At 39.2% G+C, this 21,596-nt stretch overlaps 1 protein-coding gene across 11 annotated transcripts in view; it reads right to left on the reverse strand.

The window, feature by feature from the left end:
- Positions 1-20,896, reverse strand: part of LOC127353124 (AP-3 complex subunit beta-2) — a 41,827-nt gene extending 20,931 nt beyond the window's left edge. For 6 of the 11 annotated variants that reach the window (XM_051382134.1, XM_051382132.1, XM_051382133.1 and 3 more), the window contains exons 1-9: positions 20,643-20,896; positions 6,877-6,952; positions 6,181-6,255; positions 5,727-5,822; positions 4,895-5,055; positions 4,379-4,445; positions 3,997-4,179; positions 2,681-2,878; positions 1,177-1,274 (exon numbers count right to left, since the gene is read on the reverse strand). In XM_051382134.1, the coding sequence (XP_051238094.1) occupies positions 1,177-1,274; positions 2,681-2,878; positions 3,997-4,179; positions 4,379-4,445; positions 4,895-5,055; positions 5,727-5,822; positions 6,181-6,255; positions 6,877-6,952; positions 20,643-20,755 (1,067 nt within the window). In that variant the 5' untranslated portion in view covers positions 20,756-20,896. Of the gene's footprint in view, positions 1-1,176; positions 1,275-2,680; positions 2,879-3,996; positions 4,180-4,378; positions 4,446-4,894; positions 5,056-5,726; positions 5,823-6,180; positions 6,256-6,876; positions 6,953-14,341; positions 14,559-20,642 lie in introns of those variants that run through there. The other 5 variants (XM_051382129.1, XM_051382126.1, XM_051382128.1 and 2 more) reach the window with 2 other exon arrangements.
- Between the last annotated feature and the right edge of the window lie 700 nt (positions 20,897-21,596).

The raw sequence follows: 21,596 nt of genomic DNA on the forward strand, positions 1-21,596 counted from the left end.
ATGAATGAATGATGAATCAATAAAGCCTGACTGTACTAACCTTTAAATTAGATTGAAGACTTTATTTTTATGCATTTATTTTTTTATCATCTTATAATTTATGTTTATTTTTATCGTTATAATCTATGTACTTTCATATTTTTAATCATCTTATCTTTTACTACTCATAATGCGGCAAAGCTTTTCTCTTTATTTTCCCCATTCTGCCCATTCCTGAGTCAGAAAAAGCAAACTACTGAAGTCCAAGTAAACCACATAAAGCTTCTTTCTGCCATAACTACTCTAACAAAAGTTTGCTGTAAACTTTACATCTGCGTTTGTTTGTGGACGGTCTAGTACACAAACAAGACCAATACAAATGGTTTCAACTAGCTTTCTTGTCAAACATCTAGATATTTTTTCTAATCAACGTGGTTGTAATGAGACACCTCCGACTCCATACAAATAATTAAGTATAATATTGTACAGTACAATGTATTTCTGACAAACCCCCCACAGAGAGATGCTGCTGTTTGGTTGCTGCTGAGTGATGATCCCATTACAGCAAACCCAGAACCACAAGAGCACTTGTTCAATAAGAAGCTGACAGTCTGCAGGACTTACAGCCAAGAGGCCAACTATGTGCCATCATCACTCCTTATGGTTTATGCTTTCATGTTTACCTCAGCCTCACTGAGCTCCCTGTTTAATTTCACTTCCTGCTTCGGGGCTGTGGAGATTTATTTTACTACCCTCACTTGTCTTTTGTTTTTGTCATACTGTTTTCCACTTCGCTGAGTTTCATGGTCATTACGGCTCTCTCTTATCACATTCAGCTGTGCATTTTTTTCTTTTGGCACTTCAACTTGTTTTTTGTCCCTTTCCAAGTGAGTTTCTTGAACGCAGCTCTCATTATTTTCAAGCTTAGCTCCATTCTCAGCCACAATAACGCAGTGAGATGGCTCGAGACTACACTGCGATACATTTTGGAATACAGTGCAACCAAAACCTATGGTATAGCAATATGAATAGACAGTTTATTTCAAATTATAAACAGTACTGATAGTAAGTATTTCTGCATCCACGGACAGAAATCTTTACTATCAGTTTAAACACATTGAGCTTTCCAGCACCTTCAGAGAGATTTAGCCGAGTGGAGCGGTTGTCATCGTATAAATTATAGACAGTAAAACTCACCTGTGGCTCCTCAGGAGACGGACCAGGGCCTTGGCGATCACCCCAACTTCTGCTTTAGGGGCAAGATGGAAATATAGCTGAGCCACAGCCATTACAACCTGGAATGAGAAAACAGTCAGGAGGGATAAGTGATCACCAGTAATACAATCTCACAATATAAAATGCATTAAAAAGTTGAATGTACTATATCGTCCCTCTGAGTATTGTGTTCAATACTTTGTTCTCCATCGGAAATTCATTAATTTTTAGTTCAGTCAGTTATCAATGTATCTCGGCCTTACACTGCCGTATGTGGCGGTGTAGATGTGGATGTGCTGAATATGAATGAAAGAACTAAAGCAAATAAAAGTTTTGCACTCTTTTTACAGCGCTCAGCTAAAAGTGAGAAGATTAAAATTCATCACAAGAAATAATCTGGCAAGTCATTCAAGAGAAAGGGTTTTGTGTGTTTTTTAGGTCTTTTAAGCACTCAATCGGCATATTGCACAAAAGTTAAACCTGGATTCACAGTTTTTTTTTTTTGGTCAGACAGAAAGTTAAACACAATATTGATTAGAATATAAAGATGTGGTGAATGTGGAAGCAAATGCAGCAACATTAGCATTAACTACAAGTTTTGTTTCCACCTGATGAATCCAGTATTCACTATCTTTTAGGTCTGTTTGTCAGCTAGTCTCTAACTGTGCCTGCCTGCCGTTTGGTACTGAGCAGGTTAGTGTACAGTGGGTTTTTAGAGCTTTTTCTCCATAACAATACTCACTATGAAGCTCCATATAGCTGAGTGTGATAATTCTCCATAGGTTCATCTCAACAAGCGACCCCTTTCATACTGTCACGTTGTTTTTTCCATTGATATACTGTTAATATAAAAATATTGGCTATAAAGGCTTTAAGTAGTACGTGTAGTGGGAGGTTTTTACTTCCAATTTCCCCCTAAGAAGCACATGTATGTGGCATTTTACCAAAGGTAACAACAACTGAACTATTTAAAGACAGCAGGGCAAAGGGAAACCATTTATTAATTACTTAACAGGCAAACAATAAGACGTATAAACTAAATGCAAGATAAGGAAACACATTTGTTGTCTGAGGAACAGAGTTAATCTTGAACCGCCTTGAAGCAACAAGCTCGATTACAGCGGTACAAAGGCAGAATAATGTGTGACGGGTGAATTTCATATCATCTAACATGAATCAAAACAGGCCTTCCAAGGTGACCACAGTAGCACTAATGCAGTGTGATGATTAATTAATTTCCTTTGGGAAATTATCACTTGTCCCTATTTCAGAGGGAGAGGTCAGCTCTGATTAAGTGTCTTGCTCAGGGACACTTCAGCTGGACGGCTGCTTGTTAAGAAGACCTCAGCTACTCACAACACCGACCTGCTGCTCAATGTGGAATCATGCTGGAGAGAGAGTGATTATCTCTACCATGGCAACTGACTCAGAAGAAGAGCTAATGGGCTGTGTGTTATACTGATGTGCCAAAGAGCAGCGGTCTCACAGCTGCGTTGCGGCTCTGCAGGAGTGGCTTGGTGTTCCTCAGCAGCAGCCGGTGGTCTGGGTCCATCACATACGGCTTCCTCTTGGCCATTGCAGGAGCCTCTGCATTCTTTTCTTTCTCCTCCTCATCCTCGTCCTCATCTTCATCTGAGCCGTAGAACGTCTTGTCCCCTCCGCTTCCCTCCTCCAGCAGGGACTCCTACAGAGACAGCAGGGATTAAACTGTGTGTTGGGGGACAAACACGCTAAGGAAATGTTCTTGCATGGAAAGCTGTTAAAAAAGTCTCTGGAAGTCACCAGATGGTAATTTGCTCTTGAATATATTTATATGCCGGTAAGAAAGAGGAAACACTGTGTATGAGAAGAATTATCATTAGACCTCCTCGTTAGACAAACACGGAGTGCAAAATTGTTGTATTTGTCACCGCATAAATTGTAAAAGCAGACAATAATAATGTTCAATTTGTTCCTGGTTGCTTATGATAAAATAAGCCGACAGGTGGGTCTGAAAAACTGATTAAAAAAGTTGGCAACGTTGAAAGAGGACAATAATGGTGGAATAGTTTCATTTTGTACCTCTGCACAGTCACAATGGCACAACTGAAAGAATATAATTAATCCAACAAAATAATAGTTGTGTTATTGCAATAAATGCACATTTCTGTTGCACACTAATATCTTAAAATCCTATTCCTATGCAAATTACTTGTTGGGGACAACACATGAGTAAACTTAGTTATATTAGTTCGCATGGACCTCTGTACCACACAATAATGAATTAAACACTTACAGTATATAGTCTTTTATATGATCAAATTCACTGATATGGTATACAGTGCACACAGTGTTTTTAAAAAACACAGGGAGTAAAACTGAGGAAAAAGTATTGTAAATATGGCTGTGCGAGCTATATATTAACAGTTGCTTGTGGTGCTGGAATTATTTGATACATCAAAAAGACAATCGACAACAATTTTGATAATTTATTAATCTTTAAAATCGATTGCCAATTGAATCTGTCAATTAACAGGGAAAATTTGCCAAAGATTGACTTGTTGCAGCTTCACAAATGTAAGGATTTGCTGCTTTTGTGTGTTTTATTTTACTAGAATCTAATATTTTAGGTTTTTTTATTGTTGGTCAGACAAAACAAGCAAGTTTAAGACATCACACTGGGCTCTAAGAAATGTGCACTGTGTTATGTGTTATCACATAGAAGAAATAAATACACCTTATATACTACTGAGTCAGTGAGCAGAGGTTACACTTTTATAAACCGACAAACATTTTTGGGACTGAAACCCGTTCCTTACTCACATTGATGTTTGGGTTGAGGAACTGGGTCCTGGCGTAGCGAGTCAGCATGTTGATGATGACGACCTGCCCCCACTCCTCCACGTCGATCAACAGGTTACACAACTTCCTGTAGTTCTTGTGGATCAGGTCAATGCGCTCCGGACACACCTCCTCAAATGCCATAACAACGCTTCCTGCCACCAACTGCAGCAGCAATGTGAAGAGAGAGACTGCTTAAACAAATGATAAGCCTTGAAACAACTGAGGCATTGAATGCAATCTGGTGCTGCGCACAGAAGCTGGTTCGGATGTTTTGCGCATTCTGTGTTTTTCAAACTCGTATTTGCATTTGTTAATAAGAAATCTGGTGGAAAAATACTGGATCAGTGGTGCAAAAACCCACCGTGGTTTTGTCAGCGAGGAGTTTCTCTATAACTTCAATCAGCTGGTCCTTCTGTTCTGGATCCAAACTGTCAGCAAAGGAGAATAAATCATTCAAATGCATGAAACAAGAAACGTTGTATAAAGAGTTAGGAATCATTTGTCCTTATAAACCCTACTCTCAAGTATAAAACAAATGGATTTTACTGCGAGAGCAGTGATGGATTTCTGGAAGATACCTTTTACTGTCATAAAGGGTTTAAATATCACTATGACATTAAGTCATAACAACATTAGTCTTAGTCTAGTGGTTCTCAAACTGGGGATCAGGACTCTGATCTGAATGATAAATTCTCAAAAATGTTCAAGCAATAACATATGTAACTAGTAGGCATCTTCCAATAAATATCAATAAGTAGTAAGTGACATTTCATGTCAGAGTTGACCATGCTGTCTTTACACCCAAAACAGGGAATTATGAATAAATGTATTGCTTTGTATTTGGGGCCTCTGTACTGAATAAGTATCAGTAAGTTACCTGTAGAGTTTAGGAATCGCATGAGCAGCTGTCTTCCTGACGTATGGGGACATATCAGAAGCAGCCTCTTTGATGGCCAACATCATTATGGGGACGATGATCGTGACTCGGATGCTGGAGAGAACTCGCAGGGCGCTGGCTCTGATCAGCTGGTTGGGATCCTGTAAAAGTAAAGAGCATGAATTTCTTAAGCAATATCACTGCTTCTTGACGAGGTTTTTGTGGCTGACTTACGTGGTTCATTCCAAAATGTGAGACTACAGCAATGTGAGGATGTACTTCTGTGCTTTGAGCTAAATGCTCACAGTGCCAGTATTAACATGCTGATTAGAGTATAGCATTTGCTAATTATAATTATCACAGAACACAACTGAGGCTGATGGGAATGTCATTAGTTTTGCAGGAATTTGATCGTAAACCAAAGTATTATAAATTAAAATTTGGGCCTGATAAAAGGGATCAAGTTATTAGAATTTATTCTCTGGATATCTTCAAAACACCCCGAGGATAAATTCAATCCATCCTCAAAACCATAAAGGTCAACCTGGTGGCACTATAGGAAACATTAGTGGATCGCCAAAATATGTAGGATTCATCCTCTGGGAACCATGAATGTCTGCACAAAATTCCATGGCTCTCCAATCATTGTTGATATATTTTAATCTGGAGTAACCTAGAAGCTCATGGCTAAACACATACAGTAAATCAGTTATTAAACATATATATTAATACAGTTATTTTCTGAGCTTTATATCATTACACCCTCAGTGTTTCTTTCTGATGTCAAAAAGTACAATTCTGAAGGAGCTATCACTTATGAAAACTGCTGTACCTTCAACCCTCGCTGAAACGTGGAAATGGAGAGCAGAGCGAGATCCTGCTGCTCCTCGGCATATCGCACCAAGTAAACATAGACCAGCTTCTTCACCTGTAAGGAGGAGCAGTGAGAGGGAAACAGGCCAATGAAAAAAAAACTGATTTAATCCAAATTATGTAGATTAGTTCAATTATTTTCACAGAGATAAATCTGAAGTGAAGAGAAAAAAGCGAAGTGATAAAAACCTTAAAAAGAGGAGCGGAAAATTGCAATTTTGTTCAGGTGAGATAAAGCCAAACCCCCTCGGGGCTTTTAAAAATGTGATAAGATCATGCATAAATTACAAGCAAGCTAAATAAGAAAAAGCCTTAAGGGCATAAAGCAACTTTTATACCACATAAAACTACACAAATTGCAGAAAAGGAGCAAATAATACATGAAGCAAAATGAAACTGGGTTCATCACAAACCTCAATGTTTTTACAGGCCACATTTTTCACCACAGCAGGGAACAGATCTGATGCATTTTTACCTCGGGCGATCATCTGCAGAGAAAACACACACAGACACACACACACACACACACACACACACACACACACACACACACACACACACACACACACACACACACACTCACTAATGAGAAATAAGGATTTCATAAAGTGACAAGTTTTGAGGAGTTTCAATCACTTGCAGCTTTTTAAAGTTTTATTCCAGCTCCTTTTCATGCTTTTGCTCCCTTTTCATCTCCTCAGCCCTGCAGGGATGATGAATGAAGAGATGGGTGTGGAAGAATCTGACACAGATTGTGAATATTTAACAGCTGACTGCGCACTTTGTCTCTCTTACCGCTGTAGTTACATCATTCAGAACCACCTTCGGTTTAAGTCTATTACAGTTTCAGTTTTAATGTGATCCACCTCTCTCATGGAAGCGTTGTTATACTGAGATCTTTCCCATCAAAATGATCAATCAATGAAATCAAGGTCAGTACAGAGAACAAGCTTTGGGTCCTTACGGGTGTCTGAATTAATGCTGCATGCTGTGTGCGTGGTACATAATGACAGCTTTTCTCAAAGCTTTCCGAGGCTTTGTCCTTCACTCGACGTGCAGCCACACCTGCTGATCAGTTACATCCCAAAGTAAACATTATTTATACTCACAGCCACGATCCGCTTCATTGCCTCCAGCTTCAGGGAGTCTTTGTTGCTGTCCAACATCTCCTTCAAGTCGTCATGTCTGAGGGAGAAAAACGCTAAAAATTAGCTCACAGCATGGCAGCACAGGAATCAACAAAAGACTCTGATTACCGGGGCCTCAAATAAGAAAATACAGACTTGTTTTACAATTTCCATTCATTGCTCAAAATGTATCAAAGTCTACAAGTGTGACCCAGAAATCATTCTCTTTGAAGTAGGAAATCCAGTTTGCAAAATGTGGAAAGCGTTGAAACTGCAGCTCATAAAAGCGGGGTAATTGGAAAGTGACATAATCCCTAAAACATGTTGACATCAGAGAAAGTATAGATATTTCATCAGGGACGGATTAAGAAACATTTCTCTATCAGAAGTGTTTTGTTGAAGATGTGCCCCGGTACAACTGTAATTTAACCTGTAGGTCTGTTGGTATTATATAGGCTCAAGTCTTTATTGATTAAAGATTCTAGTGCTGAAATGATCAGGCGACCAACAGAAAATTAATCAGCAACTATTTCGACAATTGATTGTTAAAATCCTTTATTAAGCACATGTCAAACAGTGTCTTGTTCCAGCTCCTCAAATGTGAGAATCTCTTAAATATGCCTGTATATTTGATATATTTGAAGGAAACAAGCTGTTTGAAGAGCCTTGAGCTTTACAAAAATGTTTTTCACTATTTTCAGACATTCGATCAATTAATTGTCAGATTACCTGCAGAGTAACTGTCATAACCCTTTATTGATTATCTGTGTGTGCCAATGTGCTATATAAATATAACTGCATTACTTACAATTACTGTACATATAAATAAAGTCAGTCAAATTAGTATCATGGGAGCAATAAACAATATGTCAATTAATCAGGAAAACAGGATTATTTTCTATGTATTTGTTTTTTAATTCATTTTTGGAGTAAAAATAAAAATAAATTCAATGTTACCATATCTTATGTAATATAATTTTTTTTTTATTTCTTTGGGTTTTGGGCTGTTCATCCATTAAATCAATAAGGAAATACCTCAAATCTGATGTACAGTAATTATCACTGATGAACATTTAACAATGTTAATATATAATGTTTACCATGTTCACTATTAATTTAGCATGCAAACATTTGCTAATTAGCAGCAAACATAAAGGGTTATACGAATGTTAGCTTATTAGTTTTACAGGATTGGTTGTTTCTGTGGGTCACTAAAGTTATAAGATTTTATCGTCTGGGCACCATTGATATCTGTAATCCATCCAATAGTTGTTGTATCTCAGCCTCTGGACTAAAAAGGAGGTCACCTACTGAGGCTATAAAGTGTCCTATTTCTCAAAGTAAGGTATCGGAAAAAGTACTGTGTTGGTATCAGAACTGAAATGATACCCAGCCCTTAAAAAAAGGGAACACCTACAGTATAGGTTTTTGTTGTTTTCCAGTTTTATGAGAAAATGAGGAACAGCTGTCTCCTCTATCCACACACAGGCTACAGTAACAGAGGTTAACATGTAACTGTGCAGTCATGTTCATCCATCCTCCTTGTCAGAGGCGATGGGAACAGACCAGCGAGCTCACACAAGCGAAGCAGGATCCTTGTCTGAGTTGATCTAAGCTGACATCTCCACCCTGCTGCACAAACACACACTACACACCCATTTTTTTCCTCTTAAAAGGTTTTGAGGTTTTTTTTGTGGGAGGCTTTCCCTACCTGAATAGAGAGTCTAAGGACAGAGTGATTCGTAAGCTGTACAGATTGTAAAGGCCCCCCTGAGTCAAATTGTGATTTGTGGGCTTGGGCTGTATGAATAAAATTTGACTCGACTTAACATAAAGAACGCCACCAGTTTCTACCAAACCTGCCAGGAGGAACCCACAGACAGCACCAGTTAGTCCGAGTGCAGACAGGGTGACTGCTACGGCTGCCAAGATAAAGACGCCAGCCTAATTGCATGTTGAAATACTGATTGATGACATTTTAAATCAGATATTCAGGCTTCTGCTTCTCTCTATTGTCTAGAAATGGAAGACAATAATTACATCACTTTTTCCTAATTCATAAATACGTGTTTCATGTACATCAAAGATAAACAGCTAAAAACACAGTAATCCATCTGCTCCTAATGAGTTTATGGATGGGACAAAATGTTATAGTAATATCTCTAATCAGCATTAGCATTTGAACAGATTAAGACCCAGTTATTTCAATGTCTTTATGGTTGTCATAATGATATATCATAACACTACTACCTTACTAGTTCACAAGTACTGTGGTTTCCATGTGAAGTGTCTGTGTTTGTGTCAGTCTGTCGGTAAAAAGGAAGAACCAACTAACTTAAAGAGTCCAAGATTAAACTTTTCATTTGGAGGTGTGGGGATGAATGGAGGAGTTCTGTTAGTGATGGGCGGGGTGATTAAACAGCTGCCGAGCTGCACATTTCCAACTAGTTTCCAAGGCAACAAAGGGTGCAATAAAATTAAGTTAAGTGATTTCCTGCCTTTCTGTAGCGCCTTGACAGCTTTACCACGAGGGACTGAAGGTCTGTGGTGCTGAGCAGTGGAAACATTGTGACTACAGGCTCCTGATTCATGCCACTCACTGCTATGTAACAGGTGGATACAATGCAATTCAGACGCTGGTCATATCTCATATAAATGTTAGTAGGTTATCTAAAAAAAAAAGAGGCTTGTTTTGTTCTGAACAGCACCACCATGTGACTGTTGAACTTCATCCTGAACTGTAAGGTATAAAACAGACGGTCCGGCATATAGAAAGGTTCACCCCCTTCTTCTCCTTCAAATTTTGCCAAATCTTTACCAAATGTGGTGCATAAATTATCTGGACATGCCCTAAATTGCGCTTTTTAATGTGCTATACTTAAATCATGGCCATATTTACTGTTAATTAGTCTATAATCATAAATAAAGTTAGTCAGAATTCGTCCTTGAATGAAGTCCTATTAAATGTGTATTTTAAAGTTTATCGATATTCAGATCAAGATTTTAAAAAATTGAAACATTAAAGTAAAATAACACATTTAGAAGACATTGTACATATCCTCTGAGTACTGATCCCAAAGATGCTCAAATGTAATAACTTTTAACTAGCTACTAATTGTGAATGGAGCCTATGAACTTTTTTACTTTTCTGTCCTACATTGTAGTTAATAATTCAAACACACTGAAACCAACATGACAAATAACTTTCCTAACTAGTTAATCCAACTGTCACTGAGTGAGGTGCTGAGGTAGGGTATACTACTGTTCCTATTTCATCTGTTTGGGTTGTGTGACAGCAGTGAATGGAGGCCTTGCAGTCTGTGAGGAGGTGGCCACTGCAGAACACGGTTGATTTATCACGACTCTGCCTGAGTTTGAGTTTGCCTGACTGTGTTTGTGAGCGCGTTTCTGTGCGCTAAGAAAGATTTCTGCTTTCGTCTCCATCAAGCATCAAAGTGTTAATAATTTCATTGCATGAATAATATAGTTCACACTGTCACACACTTCAAAACCTAAATTCATCAAAGAGTGTCAAATTAAAACCTGACAGTAGCTATAAAATGCTGTTTGTTATGGATTATTTTTGGATGTGAGCAGCGAACTGACGCTGGTTTCTTGGTTACAAATATATGGCTGTGTCCCAAAACAAATTAAAAAACAAACTCTGATGCAAAAATGCAAAGACAACTTGCCCAAAGCACCGAAAGACCAGACATGAGGATGAGTAACACTAATGCTGATTTCCAGCAGAAAATGATGGTCCCACTGGTTCATTTCTGCCTGCGAAATCGTGATGATGGGCTGCAGCCTGTGGCCAAGACTCCAGAAATGGGAACATTTCCATCAACTAGTCGATTTATTACAGCCTGAAACAACCTCCATCCACTGCCTTTGATGTAAAGTTGATAAAAAAAAGTGTTTATCTTAAAGTGACAAATAAAGACAAACTAATAAAAGAAAACGTCAAACCCAAAACATCTAACAGCACCACAGCTAGTAGATATACCTTAGATTTCTATATGTATTTCTCTTATTCCTGCGAATCACTGGATGAATGTACATACACCGATCAGCCACAACATTACGGCCACTGACAGGTGAAGTGAATATCACTGATTATCTCGCCATCATGGGATTTGTCTGTGGGTGGGATATATTAGGCAGCAAGTGAACATTTTGTCCTCAAAGTTGATGTGTTTGAAGTAGGAAAAATGGGCAGCGTGAGGAACTGAGGGGCTTTGACAAGGACCACATTGTGACGACTAGACGACTGGGTCAGCTCTTGTGGGGTGTTCCCCGTCTGCAGTTTGTTGCATATAGGACGGCACTATGACCACCAGGGTGCCCAGGTGGTCATAATGTCATGGCTGATCCGTGTATGTAATAGAGAAACAATGGAATTATGGAGTGAAATCAGTCTACAGCTATGCCAGTGCCTCCATAAAATGTCTTACAGTAGACACAGCGGTGCTTTGAAGTAAATGCTAATGTCCCTATGCAAACATCCTGGTGTTAAGGTATTTATACTGTTTACCATGTTCACAATTTTAGTTCAGATCATTGACAGTATACTGTATATGATAAGGTTCACACTTGGTTTAGATGTTAGCATGCTAGCATTTGCTCGCATTAGCTTTTAACACAAAGTACAGTTTGGTTTGGGAATGTCACAAACTAAACTATTGTACAAAAAAACTCAAATTAAAAATACTAACTGACTAAACTAACTAACTGAAAACCTGATCGGATTTATTGCCATCTAGCGGTGTAGTCGAAGATCGCAATTTCATCGCTTCACTCTCCCCTTCCAAGAGCGAAGGAGAAACTACGGTGGCCACAAAACACACGAAAAACACAAACGTCCTTATCTAGAGCCACTGTTTGGTTTGTCCCATCTGGGCCACTATATAAACATGGCGGACTCCATGGAAGGCGACCCGAAGCCTCTCTATAACAGGCTCAATCTAAGGTAAGGAAAACACAATTCTTATTTTCAGGTGATTATCTAATAATGAAAACATACCTATGAATATTATATTCCTTTTGTGTCAATAGATCCTCCTGTTACACACCGGACAAACAACAACAAAGTTGTTGCAGTTCAACCTCACGGGGATATGAATATACCAAATTTCATGACAATCCATATAGTTGTGGAGATATTTCACTCAAAACCAAAACTGTCAACCCGGCAAAAAGAAGAAATATCATTCATACATTAGGATTCATTCTCTGGGCACCATGAATGTCTGTAAATCTCATGACAATCCATCAAATATTGTTGGACCTGGCAGACTGAACACTGCAGTAATCAACAGTATATCACCATCAACTGTAGGCATCACATTTTAGCGTCTGAGCTTCTTTCAAGAGTCACAATTTCGCACTTAGAAATCATACAGGGGAGAATCTAAAGTAAGAGTCAGAGTTGCCTTTTTCCACAGCCTCATTGAACCACACTGCAGCAGCATGATGTTGCACTGACCTTGTTTTTAGTATGCTCGCACTCTTTTTCCCCACATGCAAGACAGCAAAGCAAAGACCTCACATCAATTCTCTGGATGTTATCAACAGGCAGGAAACAGGAATTCATTAACTGAATCAATATTTGCAGGCCAACTTGACATGTAAATTTCATATTTTAACAGACACGTTTAATGTTTTTACCTGCTAAAATGTTACGGTAGAGTAACTTATCGACCAAAGACTTAATTTTTTGTACAGCTCGTGTCTATTTACCACCTTCATCAGCCTCACTAATTAATAAAGTGACAGGAATGCATGTGGCTTGTTTGATGAGAAACAGGCCTTTTGAAGATCTAATTAAAACTGGATCTGAATACACTGATTACATTTGCTGCAGCGGTAGCCAAACATTCAACCTGTCAAAGTGGAATCATCAGCAAACTGCAACCACAGACAAGTTATACATGCATTATTAGTAATAGTCGTAGTGTCAGTAGTAGTGGGACATATATAAACCAAGCAATGCCATTACAACTGAAGGAAAAGGTGGCAACAATTTATCAGCCTATAAGGAAAGAAAAGCATCTCTTCCACCTTTTTATACACTAAAACACTTCTTTCCTACAAAACAAAGCAGTTTCAGGAAAAAGGTAACAGCCCCGGGTACTTTGCAGTCTATCTGCTCGACCATGATGTATTTTAACAAACTATTAATGCCACCTCAGTGAATTATCTAAGAAATATGCATCTTGTGCACCAACAGGAAAAACAACCCTCTGACTGGGTTTATACTACTCCGCTCATGCCCAAAGGGCCAAAAGTAATTCTGCACCGACGTTGGTTCTCTAATTTCTCTGGATTTTGTCCCGTCCTGCCGAACAACAGCTGAATTTACAAACAGCTCTGAATTATTTAACCCGCTGTGGTACAACAGAGTACACCGGCGGTCAGGTTACCTGGCACCAAAGCCAAGAGATCAGCAGCTGGAAAGTCTCCATGGAAGTAGGCCCAGTGTTCAATGATACAACTTCAGATGTCATTCTGTTCACCAAGAACAGAGCTCTGCAAGACTGCAATAACATTAAAAGGAGTAGATGTAAGAATGTATTTGCATGAATCAGAGGAAAGTGAAAGACTGAAGAGTTGCAGCTTGCATTTATAAGTAGCTGCTGAGGCTGTTTTACATAAGCTGACTGTTTTAGCCTGAAGTCTATTGTTTTTTTTTTGTGTGACATATATACGCCTTCTTAAACCAACCAGAACTTTAGTAAAGCTCATCCTGTAAAAATAAAAATAATATAGTTTATTTAAAAGTGTATTTATATCTCTTTTGGCAAATCTATTCCTGAAGAGCACCACTTTTGATGTTCACAGTCTGATTAATTAGGTACAGCAGCTCTTATGGCTTTTTATGCTATCATAGGTCTGATTAATCAAACAGTAAGAAAATATATGTCTTATAATAACAGCATCACTGCAGAAAAGCTATTGTTTGTAATGTGTATGTGTGTGTTATGTGGCATATCAGTAAACTTGTACCTATCTCCCCTCCTCTGATTTCTATACCAAGGCTATTCACTTTTCTTCCTGGCCACAGCTTCTTCAGAGGTCTAATACCAGTGCTTCCCATCTTTTTTAACTTGTGTGCCTTTAAAGCGAAGCACAGCTTTTGTCAGGTTTTTATTTGAACAGTTATAAGGCCAACAGCCCATAATAAGAAAACACCAATTTGAGAAGAAGAATTTGAAGAAATATATTTTTTCTTATTTTCTGTCCTGTTAATTGCCTTTCGACCCTCAAGACTTATCTTGTGACCCTTTGGGGAGCACCGACCCTCAGGCTGGAAACCACTGACTAATTCTCTTATTATTCTGTTAGTTCAACATTTTAAGCATCCAGTTGCACTCATCATAACCTGCCCTCAAATATAACTGTAGCACGGTGGGGTTGAACAGATCTGGATCCTCCTGGACTTTCCTACCGCAAAGGTTGAGTTTGGAAACTGCCGCCACCTCCACCACCTTCCTCCAGGTGTGCTCGTTCCTCATGGTCTCCGCCACCTCCCTCCTCCTCCTCCTCCTCCTGTACCTCCAGATCGGAGGTGGCGCAGCTCATCCGGCTGCAGGGCACTGTACCAGGCCTGCTGCACACCGTCAGGGGTTAGCACGGGGCTCTTGTCCTCCTCCTGGCCCTGGACCTGACTCTGCACAGTCTTCACGATGTTCACCGCGTTCACCGGCAGCTGCAGCAGCTTTTGCATGGTGGTCATGTTTGAAACTTGGTCTGAATCAAAAGCTTGAGAGCAACCTGTAGAATCCCAGGTATATAAAGTGGAAAGGCTGCAGTTTCTTAATCAGATGGACGAGTCTATGAAATTTTCCAGATCCTCCCCCAGATAGTTTTCACACAACACCGAGCAGCTTCAGTTAGACTCTGTGTTTTAAACACTCCTTCCCTCCGAGGTTAAGTATATCCAACATTTCTCGTACGAATGATGCAACAACCCTCTTCAGCACTGCTCCAGTGCCTGCTGAAAGACTTCTCTAACGAGGCAACGTTGATACACTTTCCGATCCAAATCCACCAGAGCCCAAGTGCACTATAGCTTTATTTTTTCTTCTTCTGTTACTGCTGAGTCTGTACGCTTCCAGTGAAGCAGCAGACATCAGCTGCTCAGTAAATGGATGCTCGGCAGAGAGGGGCGTGGAGCTTTATTTGCCATGAAGCCTCTCCTCTCGCGACTCCTCCCACTGCTCATGCTGCTGCACCAGCCTCCCTCTGCCTCCCCGTGTGGATTCAATATGTCCACATATCTGAGCTCTCTAACAATGACACAGCTTCTCCCATCTTTTGCCACGGTATCTCCCCCCCGCTCCCCCACCGCCCCTTCATGATTGCCATCTCTGCTCCGCCTCTTCACATTAACAGCTTGAAATCTCACTGCCCTCATTCATGTTCTCTCCATCGCAGCTTCCTTTATCTGCCATCCTTTTCTTTTACTAATCCTTTCTGATACCCGACAGATGCTTTTAAAACACTCCTCTTGCTCATTATGCTTAAAAATGTCCCTGCCTTGTTCATTTTTAATATCCTGTGAGGTACCTTTTTTTTCCCGTCTTACATGACTCAGCTTTCTTGGCAGTGTCGTGATGAGGACAACTCTCTCTCTCTCTCTCTCTCTCTCTCTCTCTTGTCTCTCCCACTCATTGGTTTTTGGCTCGAACGAAAATAACTGCCTTGAAGCGCAATTCACATATGCTCCCCCTGTGATCTGTAACAGCTCAGTCAGGATTTGCTGAAATTTGCTAAAGACTAATAAGATGTTTAACCTGTGATGTCACCAGGAAATACACCCCGGGGCTGCAGCATTCAGAGCACTACATTGACCGTGACAATATAGATTAATGCTATGTTGGATATAAAACAGAGAGAATTTCTTCCTGCAGTTGCTTTAGAAAGTATTTTTGAAAAACTGAAGTCTTTGATCTCAATTTTAGAACAACATGACTTTAAAAAAACTAGTCTAAATAGTCTCCCTATAACAGCATAAAAATGAAAAAACATCACAGTCATTATTTAAAACATCCTGAGAAGATCCAGTTCTGTAAATCTCTAATCATTCAGACAACAAAAGCCTGCTGCTGCCGACTATTTTTAAAAGCTTGTTTTTTTTCTCCTCTTTTTCTCAAAACTTTTATGTCAGATTTTGGGTGGAGTGCAGCTGTATCATATTCGCTAAATGAAAGAGGCTTACAGTAACAGGGTATCTCAGAAAGAACATGAATGCTTTCATGAATTAATAAACTCTAGCATGTATAAGTCCTGAAGCTGGATAATTCATATTCATCCCCTACTGGGACTACACTTAAAATTAAGCCTTTTAGCTTTAATGTGTTATCTTTAATGGTTTTTAAAATCCTGATGCAGGCATGTTTTTTCAAAGGAATAGTTGACTGACTCCACTTTTATGTCTGCATGCTAAATGAAAGGCTAAATCCTGCAGCCGGTCACATTAGCTTAGCATAAAGAGTGGAAACAGGGAGAAACAGCTAGCCTGACTCTGTCTAAAAGGAAACACCAACAGCTGTAAAGCTCATTAATAAACATGTTACATCTCATTTGTTTAATATTTGTATAAAATCTTAAGTATAAAAACAACAATTTGTGATTTTCCGGTTGTTATGTGCCGAACTACTTATTGGCTGGGTGCAGTGACTTCCTCTGCTGGTTGCCTAGCAACTTCACGGTAACAACAATAGTTTGCCATTCGGGAAATACAAAATACACTTTTTCAGGCTAGCAGTTTCCCGTTTCCAGGCTTTCAGCTAAGCTAAACAACTCATGTAACAATGCTTGACAAGAATGTGAAAAACAACTCATTTAAAAAATGACTCTAATCAACTTTTTTTGAGGGGCAAAGAAATCCCAAAACAAAATATGTTGTTCACAAAAGAACAAACATTTACACCAGTCACAAACCATCTCATGTAAAATACAAAACTAAATTACTATGACATTTGATTTTATGTATTGAGAATTAAATGTATCCTACACTAAAACTGTATATGGAAGAAGTTCAGATCTTCAAGTTATTATTATTTCTTTAAGATTATTTTTGTGCATTTTCATGTAATCTCAGGAGCTGGTCAAAAATGAAAAACCTGTATTAAACTTAAAACAGTAATTTCATGCTGAGGGACAGTTATTTTTGAGTATTAACAACAAGATTAACATGGTTTGGGAACTGAAGCAACATTTCACATCTGCCGTGTTTCCAAGGAGACAGCAGTGAAGGTCGAGTCAGCGCTTTCACTGCAATGTTTACAGACAAACCAGTTGATCTACCTTCACTGAGGAGACATCGACTTCTGCAAACACAGATCTACATGGCAACAAAGGCCCAGAATACACTTCAATCAACTAATCAAGGCAGAATTTAATCACAAGACATTTAAAACTAACGACTAAGGTTTGCCAAAGAGCCTCAAGGCAAAATCTCCTCCTCCAGATCGAAAGGTCACAGTTCACATGCACAAATGCAATCCATCGTCTATGAACAATGAGCTCCCTCTGCTGGGGAGTTACGGTGAAGCAGTGGTATCTATTAGTGAAAAGAGCTGGTGATGCTACTGCTTTTTCTGCACACTTTCATTAGCAGTTTCAGTGGAGCCGTTGGGGGCAATAAAACAATTAGACATGTTCCCAAACTGAGATACATGCATAGAGAACAGGTGTAAAACAAAACAAGGCGAGATGAAAGCAGACACAGATACACAAAACTCTACAAGGCTAAAGTTCATTCAACCAGAGCAAAAGGTCTAATGAACCCTTGTGTGGGTGTGCAGGGCCTTAAACATCTGTCAGTAACACAACAGCTCTGGTATGTCAACAATGTACCCAAACTGTACAATACTAATATGTTACAATAGTATCTGATCAAAGCATGCAGTCCAGTGTACCGGATACATTTTTTCAATGCCTTTTTCACAGAATACATTTCGACATGTCACAGAAGAAAAAGCACAGGTGTAAATAATCTAATGAATTACGGATAAAGTCAAGTGAAAATGTCTGCTGTAAAACATGGCCTATGGCGTAACTGTTGCGCTGAAAAAACTCTCTGGCTGTAATAACTTCATTATTCCTCTAAATGTTTGTGTACAAAAGCTGCTCTAGTAAAGGTCCAACTTGTGGCGGCTGGCTGGACCCTCAGCCCCATTATTGTCTCAGATGTTATCCCTAATGTCATCATATGCCAATGAAAATATAATCAACAACGCTTTCTCTTGTCAGCCCATAATTAGTTTACATCCTAAAACTCTGTGCCAGCTGTAAATTAATAATAAATCCAATAAAATGTGTAAACTGAGCCTAGGTTAGCTTGCCTCTGTTCTATAAACTACATATGCCATTTATTATCTAATATAATAGCCATGTTTACACCAAATGACTCTTTCATGGGGCGCTTAAGAATTCAGAAGATTCTTGTTTTATGAGACTAAATCAAAATCAGTTCTTCATTAAAATAGCATCATGTCCATCAACACCTTTCTGTATCTTGATGTATCTTTGTGTATATTGTTCCTGGAAGAACAAATTATTCCTGTGCACAAGTTTGCCTCTACATTGAGAAAGCTGTCGGTGCAGTTTGTTAACGTTGTGTTCCTGCTCTAATGAATAATTGATCTGTTCTTGATCAGTGCACCTTTGCTTTAAAAGCTCACACGTCAAAGTGTAAACTGCAGTCATGTCCCCAGAAAACCAATAAATCTTTAAATGTACATATGGACATTTGAGAATTATTTCTGGTGGTTATAATTTCAAAAGATTTAACAGATTTTAGATTTTTCAAGGAGACATGATAGGCTGCATGTTTAATGGCGCTATAAATGTATGTCAGTGTGATATTTGCTATGCCCCTCAAGTACTGATCTTAAATTATCATTATTAAAATGATTAGAGCTATTAATTGATTAGTTGATTGAAGTAACTTTTTACAGAAAAATGCTGGTTCCAGACACTCAACTGTGACGGTTTGCTGTTTTGTTTGTTTGTTTCCATTATAAGATAGTAAACTGAATATTTTAGGATTAAGAATAGAGCCAGGCCAATATATATATTTATAAATATATATATAGCCAATATTATTAGAAGAAACTGTAGTACAGGAATGCCATTCTGTGTTTGAGGTGATTTAGAAACATGTCTCCATTAAATAGTTCCAGCGAGCACAAACACATGAGTTTTCAACTGTAAAATGTCCCATTCAGAACATATCTTTGAACACAATTCTTTAAATAAAACAAGTCTAAGTGATCCGCATAAAGGTTGTTTGTTACTGTTGTGTGATTGTTTAAAAAGGAAAATCACTATCTGCCAATTTATCACTATGAGATTAGTATTGGCTTCAAAGATCCAGTGTTGGTTATGTTGTTTGAACAAAACAAACATTTTAAATGATCATATTATCTTTGGTTGTGGGAACTTTTTTACTTTTTCTCCACATTTAAAGACCAAACAATTTACAGATTACTAACAAAATATTGACCAGATTAATCAATAATGACATTAGAGGTTAGTTGAAGCCTTTATTGTTGTTATTATTATCATTGTTGTGTTTGTGCAGCCACTGTACTGTAGGCCTATAGACAAGACACAACTGGGACCCTGAATAAGAGCAAAGACAAACTCAGACAACAGTGAATGACTAATTAACCTATTCTGGCTGACTGTAGATACCCGTGTGTGTGTGTGTGTGTGTGTGTGTGTGTGTGTGTGTGTGTGTGTATCTGTGTATGTGTGTATCTGTGTATGTGTGTATGTGTGTATCAGTGTATGTGTGTATCAGTGTATGTGTGTATGTGTGTATCAGTGTATGTGTGTATCAGTGTATGTGTGTATGTGTGTATCAGTGTATGTGTGTATCTGTGTATCAGTGTATGTGTGTATGTGTGTATCAGTGTATCAGTGTATGTGTGTATCTGTGTATCAGTGTATGTGTGTATGTGTGTATCAGTGTATCAGTGTATGTGTGTATGTGTGTATGTGTGTATCAGTGTATCAGTGTATCAGTGTATGTGTGTATGTGTGTATCTGTGTATCAGTGTATGTGTGTATGTGTGTATCAGTGTATGTGTGTATCAGTGTATGTGTGTATGTGTGTATCAGTGTATCAGTGTATGTGTGTATGTGTGTATCAGTGTATGTGTGTATCAGTGTATGTGTGTATGTGTGTATCAGTGTATGTGTGTATCAGTGTATGTGTGTATCAGTGTATGTGTGTATGTGTGTATCCGCCGCCTGTGTGCGCGCTGTCCACCAGGGGTGGTGCTGAAAAGCTTGGAGCTGAGGCCTGGCATCCCCTCTGACAGGCCTTTCACTTCTCACCTCACAAACATGCCAATATAAACACCCGGAACCTCGCTGCTATCAAACACACGCCACTCAATGTACATATAATGAAAGCCCAGCGCCTAAACTGGACCATTATTTCACCATCTGCGCGCTGCTCGAGCGACCAAATCACGGTGAGACGTTCACGGCCAGAAAAAAAGCAGACACCGCTTTTAAATCACGGGCCTAACAGCCAAGAAAGTTCACTTTGAAGGCTTCTGTGTTTCCTTCCGTCTCCTTACATTTAAATACACTTCCTATGCGTCCGGAGAGACAGGAAAACACATCCATACTGCACCTCCCCCGCCATTAGCTGCCCCGGTATACCCCCCCTACAATATGGCAAATTACATCGGCGTCAAGCGGCACCGAGGCAGGTGGCTCTGTACCTTTTGTAGTCGGAGGAAAAAATCCCTCCGCTCGCCGGGTCGTGACCATATTCAGGCTCCCCGACACTGGACGAGCCCCCCTTCTCATCGTTGAAAGCAGAGCTGGCGGACATTGCCGTGGCTTTCTGTTTCTTCTCTCCCCCTCACACAGCAGCGATGGAGATTTAGTGCAGAGGGCAGCGGGATATATACGGCTCTTAAAGGCGCACAGACACTCGGCCGTTATCTCTGGGATGCTCGGTGCAGAGGGGGGGAGGAGGGGGGAGGAGGAGGGGAGGAGGAGGGGAGGGGATGACGCTCGGGGGTGACGTGACTGTCGTTCTGAAACCCGGAAGTGTTTTAACGCGTTGGTTCGTTCCAGTTTTTATGCCCCACAGGTACTGTGGGTATCAAGTAGTAGCTTTATTTATTATATTTTTTATTTCTGTTTTCAAAGTAGCAGTACAGTGTAAAAATACTCTGTTACAAGTAAAAGTCCTGCATTCAAAATATTAAGAAAAACTACAAAAGTGTTAGCACACAGCTCCCAGTTCCTCCAGACCCCCGCAGACAGAGACGCACAAGCCTTTTGCACTATTTATATTTAATTTACACTTCCAGTAGTTTAGTAGTTTTAGTCAAGTTTAATTTTCTGCTTATATTTTGCACTCCATGTCTTACTTGAACAATGCATAGTGTATATACTTTAATTTTTGTTTTATATCTTCCAATATGAATAATATTAGTAATATTTTTATTGTGATATTCTTTGTTCTCTGTTTTTGCACTACTTTGCCCTATTGCTGCTGTGTCAACCTGAATTTCTCCTAAGGGGGATAGATAAAGGAATATATTATCTTATTAACATATAGAAACTGTTATATTACTGGATAATAATTAGGGATCCATTAATGTGTACATCACTTTAATGTTGCAGCTGGTAATGGTGGCAAAGGAGTTCATTTTATTAACCCT

This window comes from Dicentrarchus labrax, unplaced genomic scaffold, assembly GCF_905237075.1.
Source record: "Dicentrarchus labrax unplaced genomic scaffold, dlabrax2021, whole genome shotgun sequence".
Classification (NCBI taxonomy): domain Eukaryota; kingdom Metazoa; phylum Chordata; class Actinopteri; family Moronidae; genus Dicentrarchus; species Dicentrarchus labrax.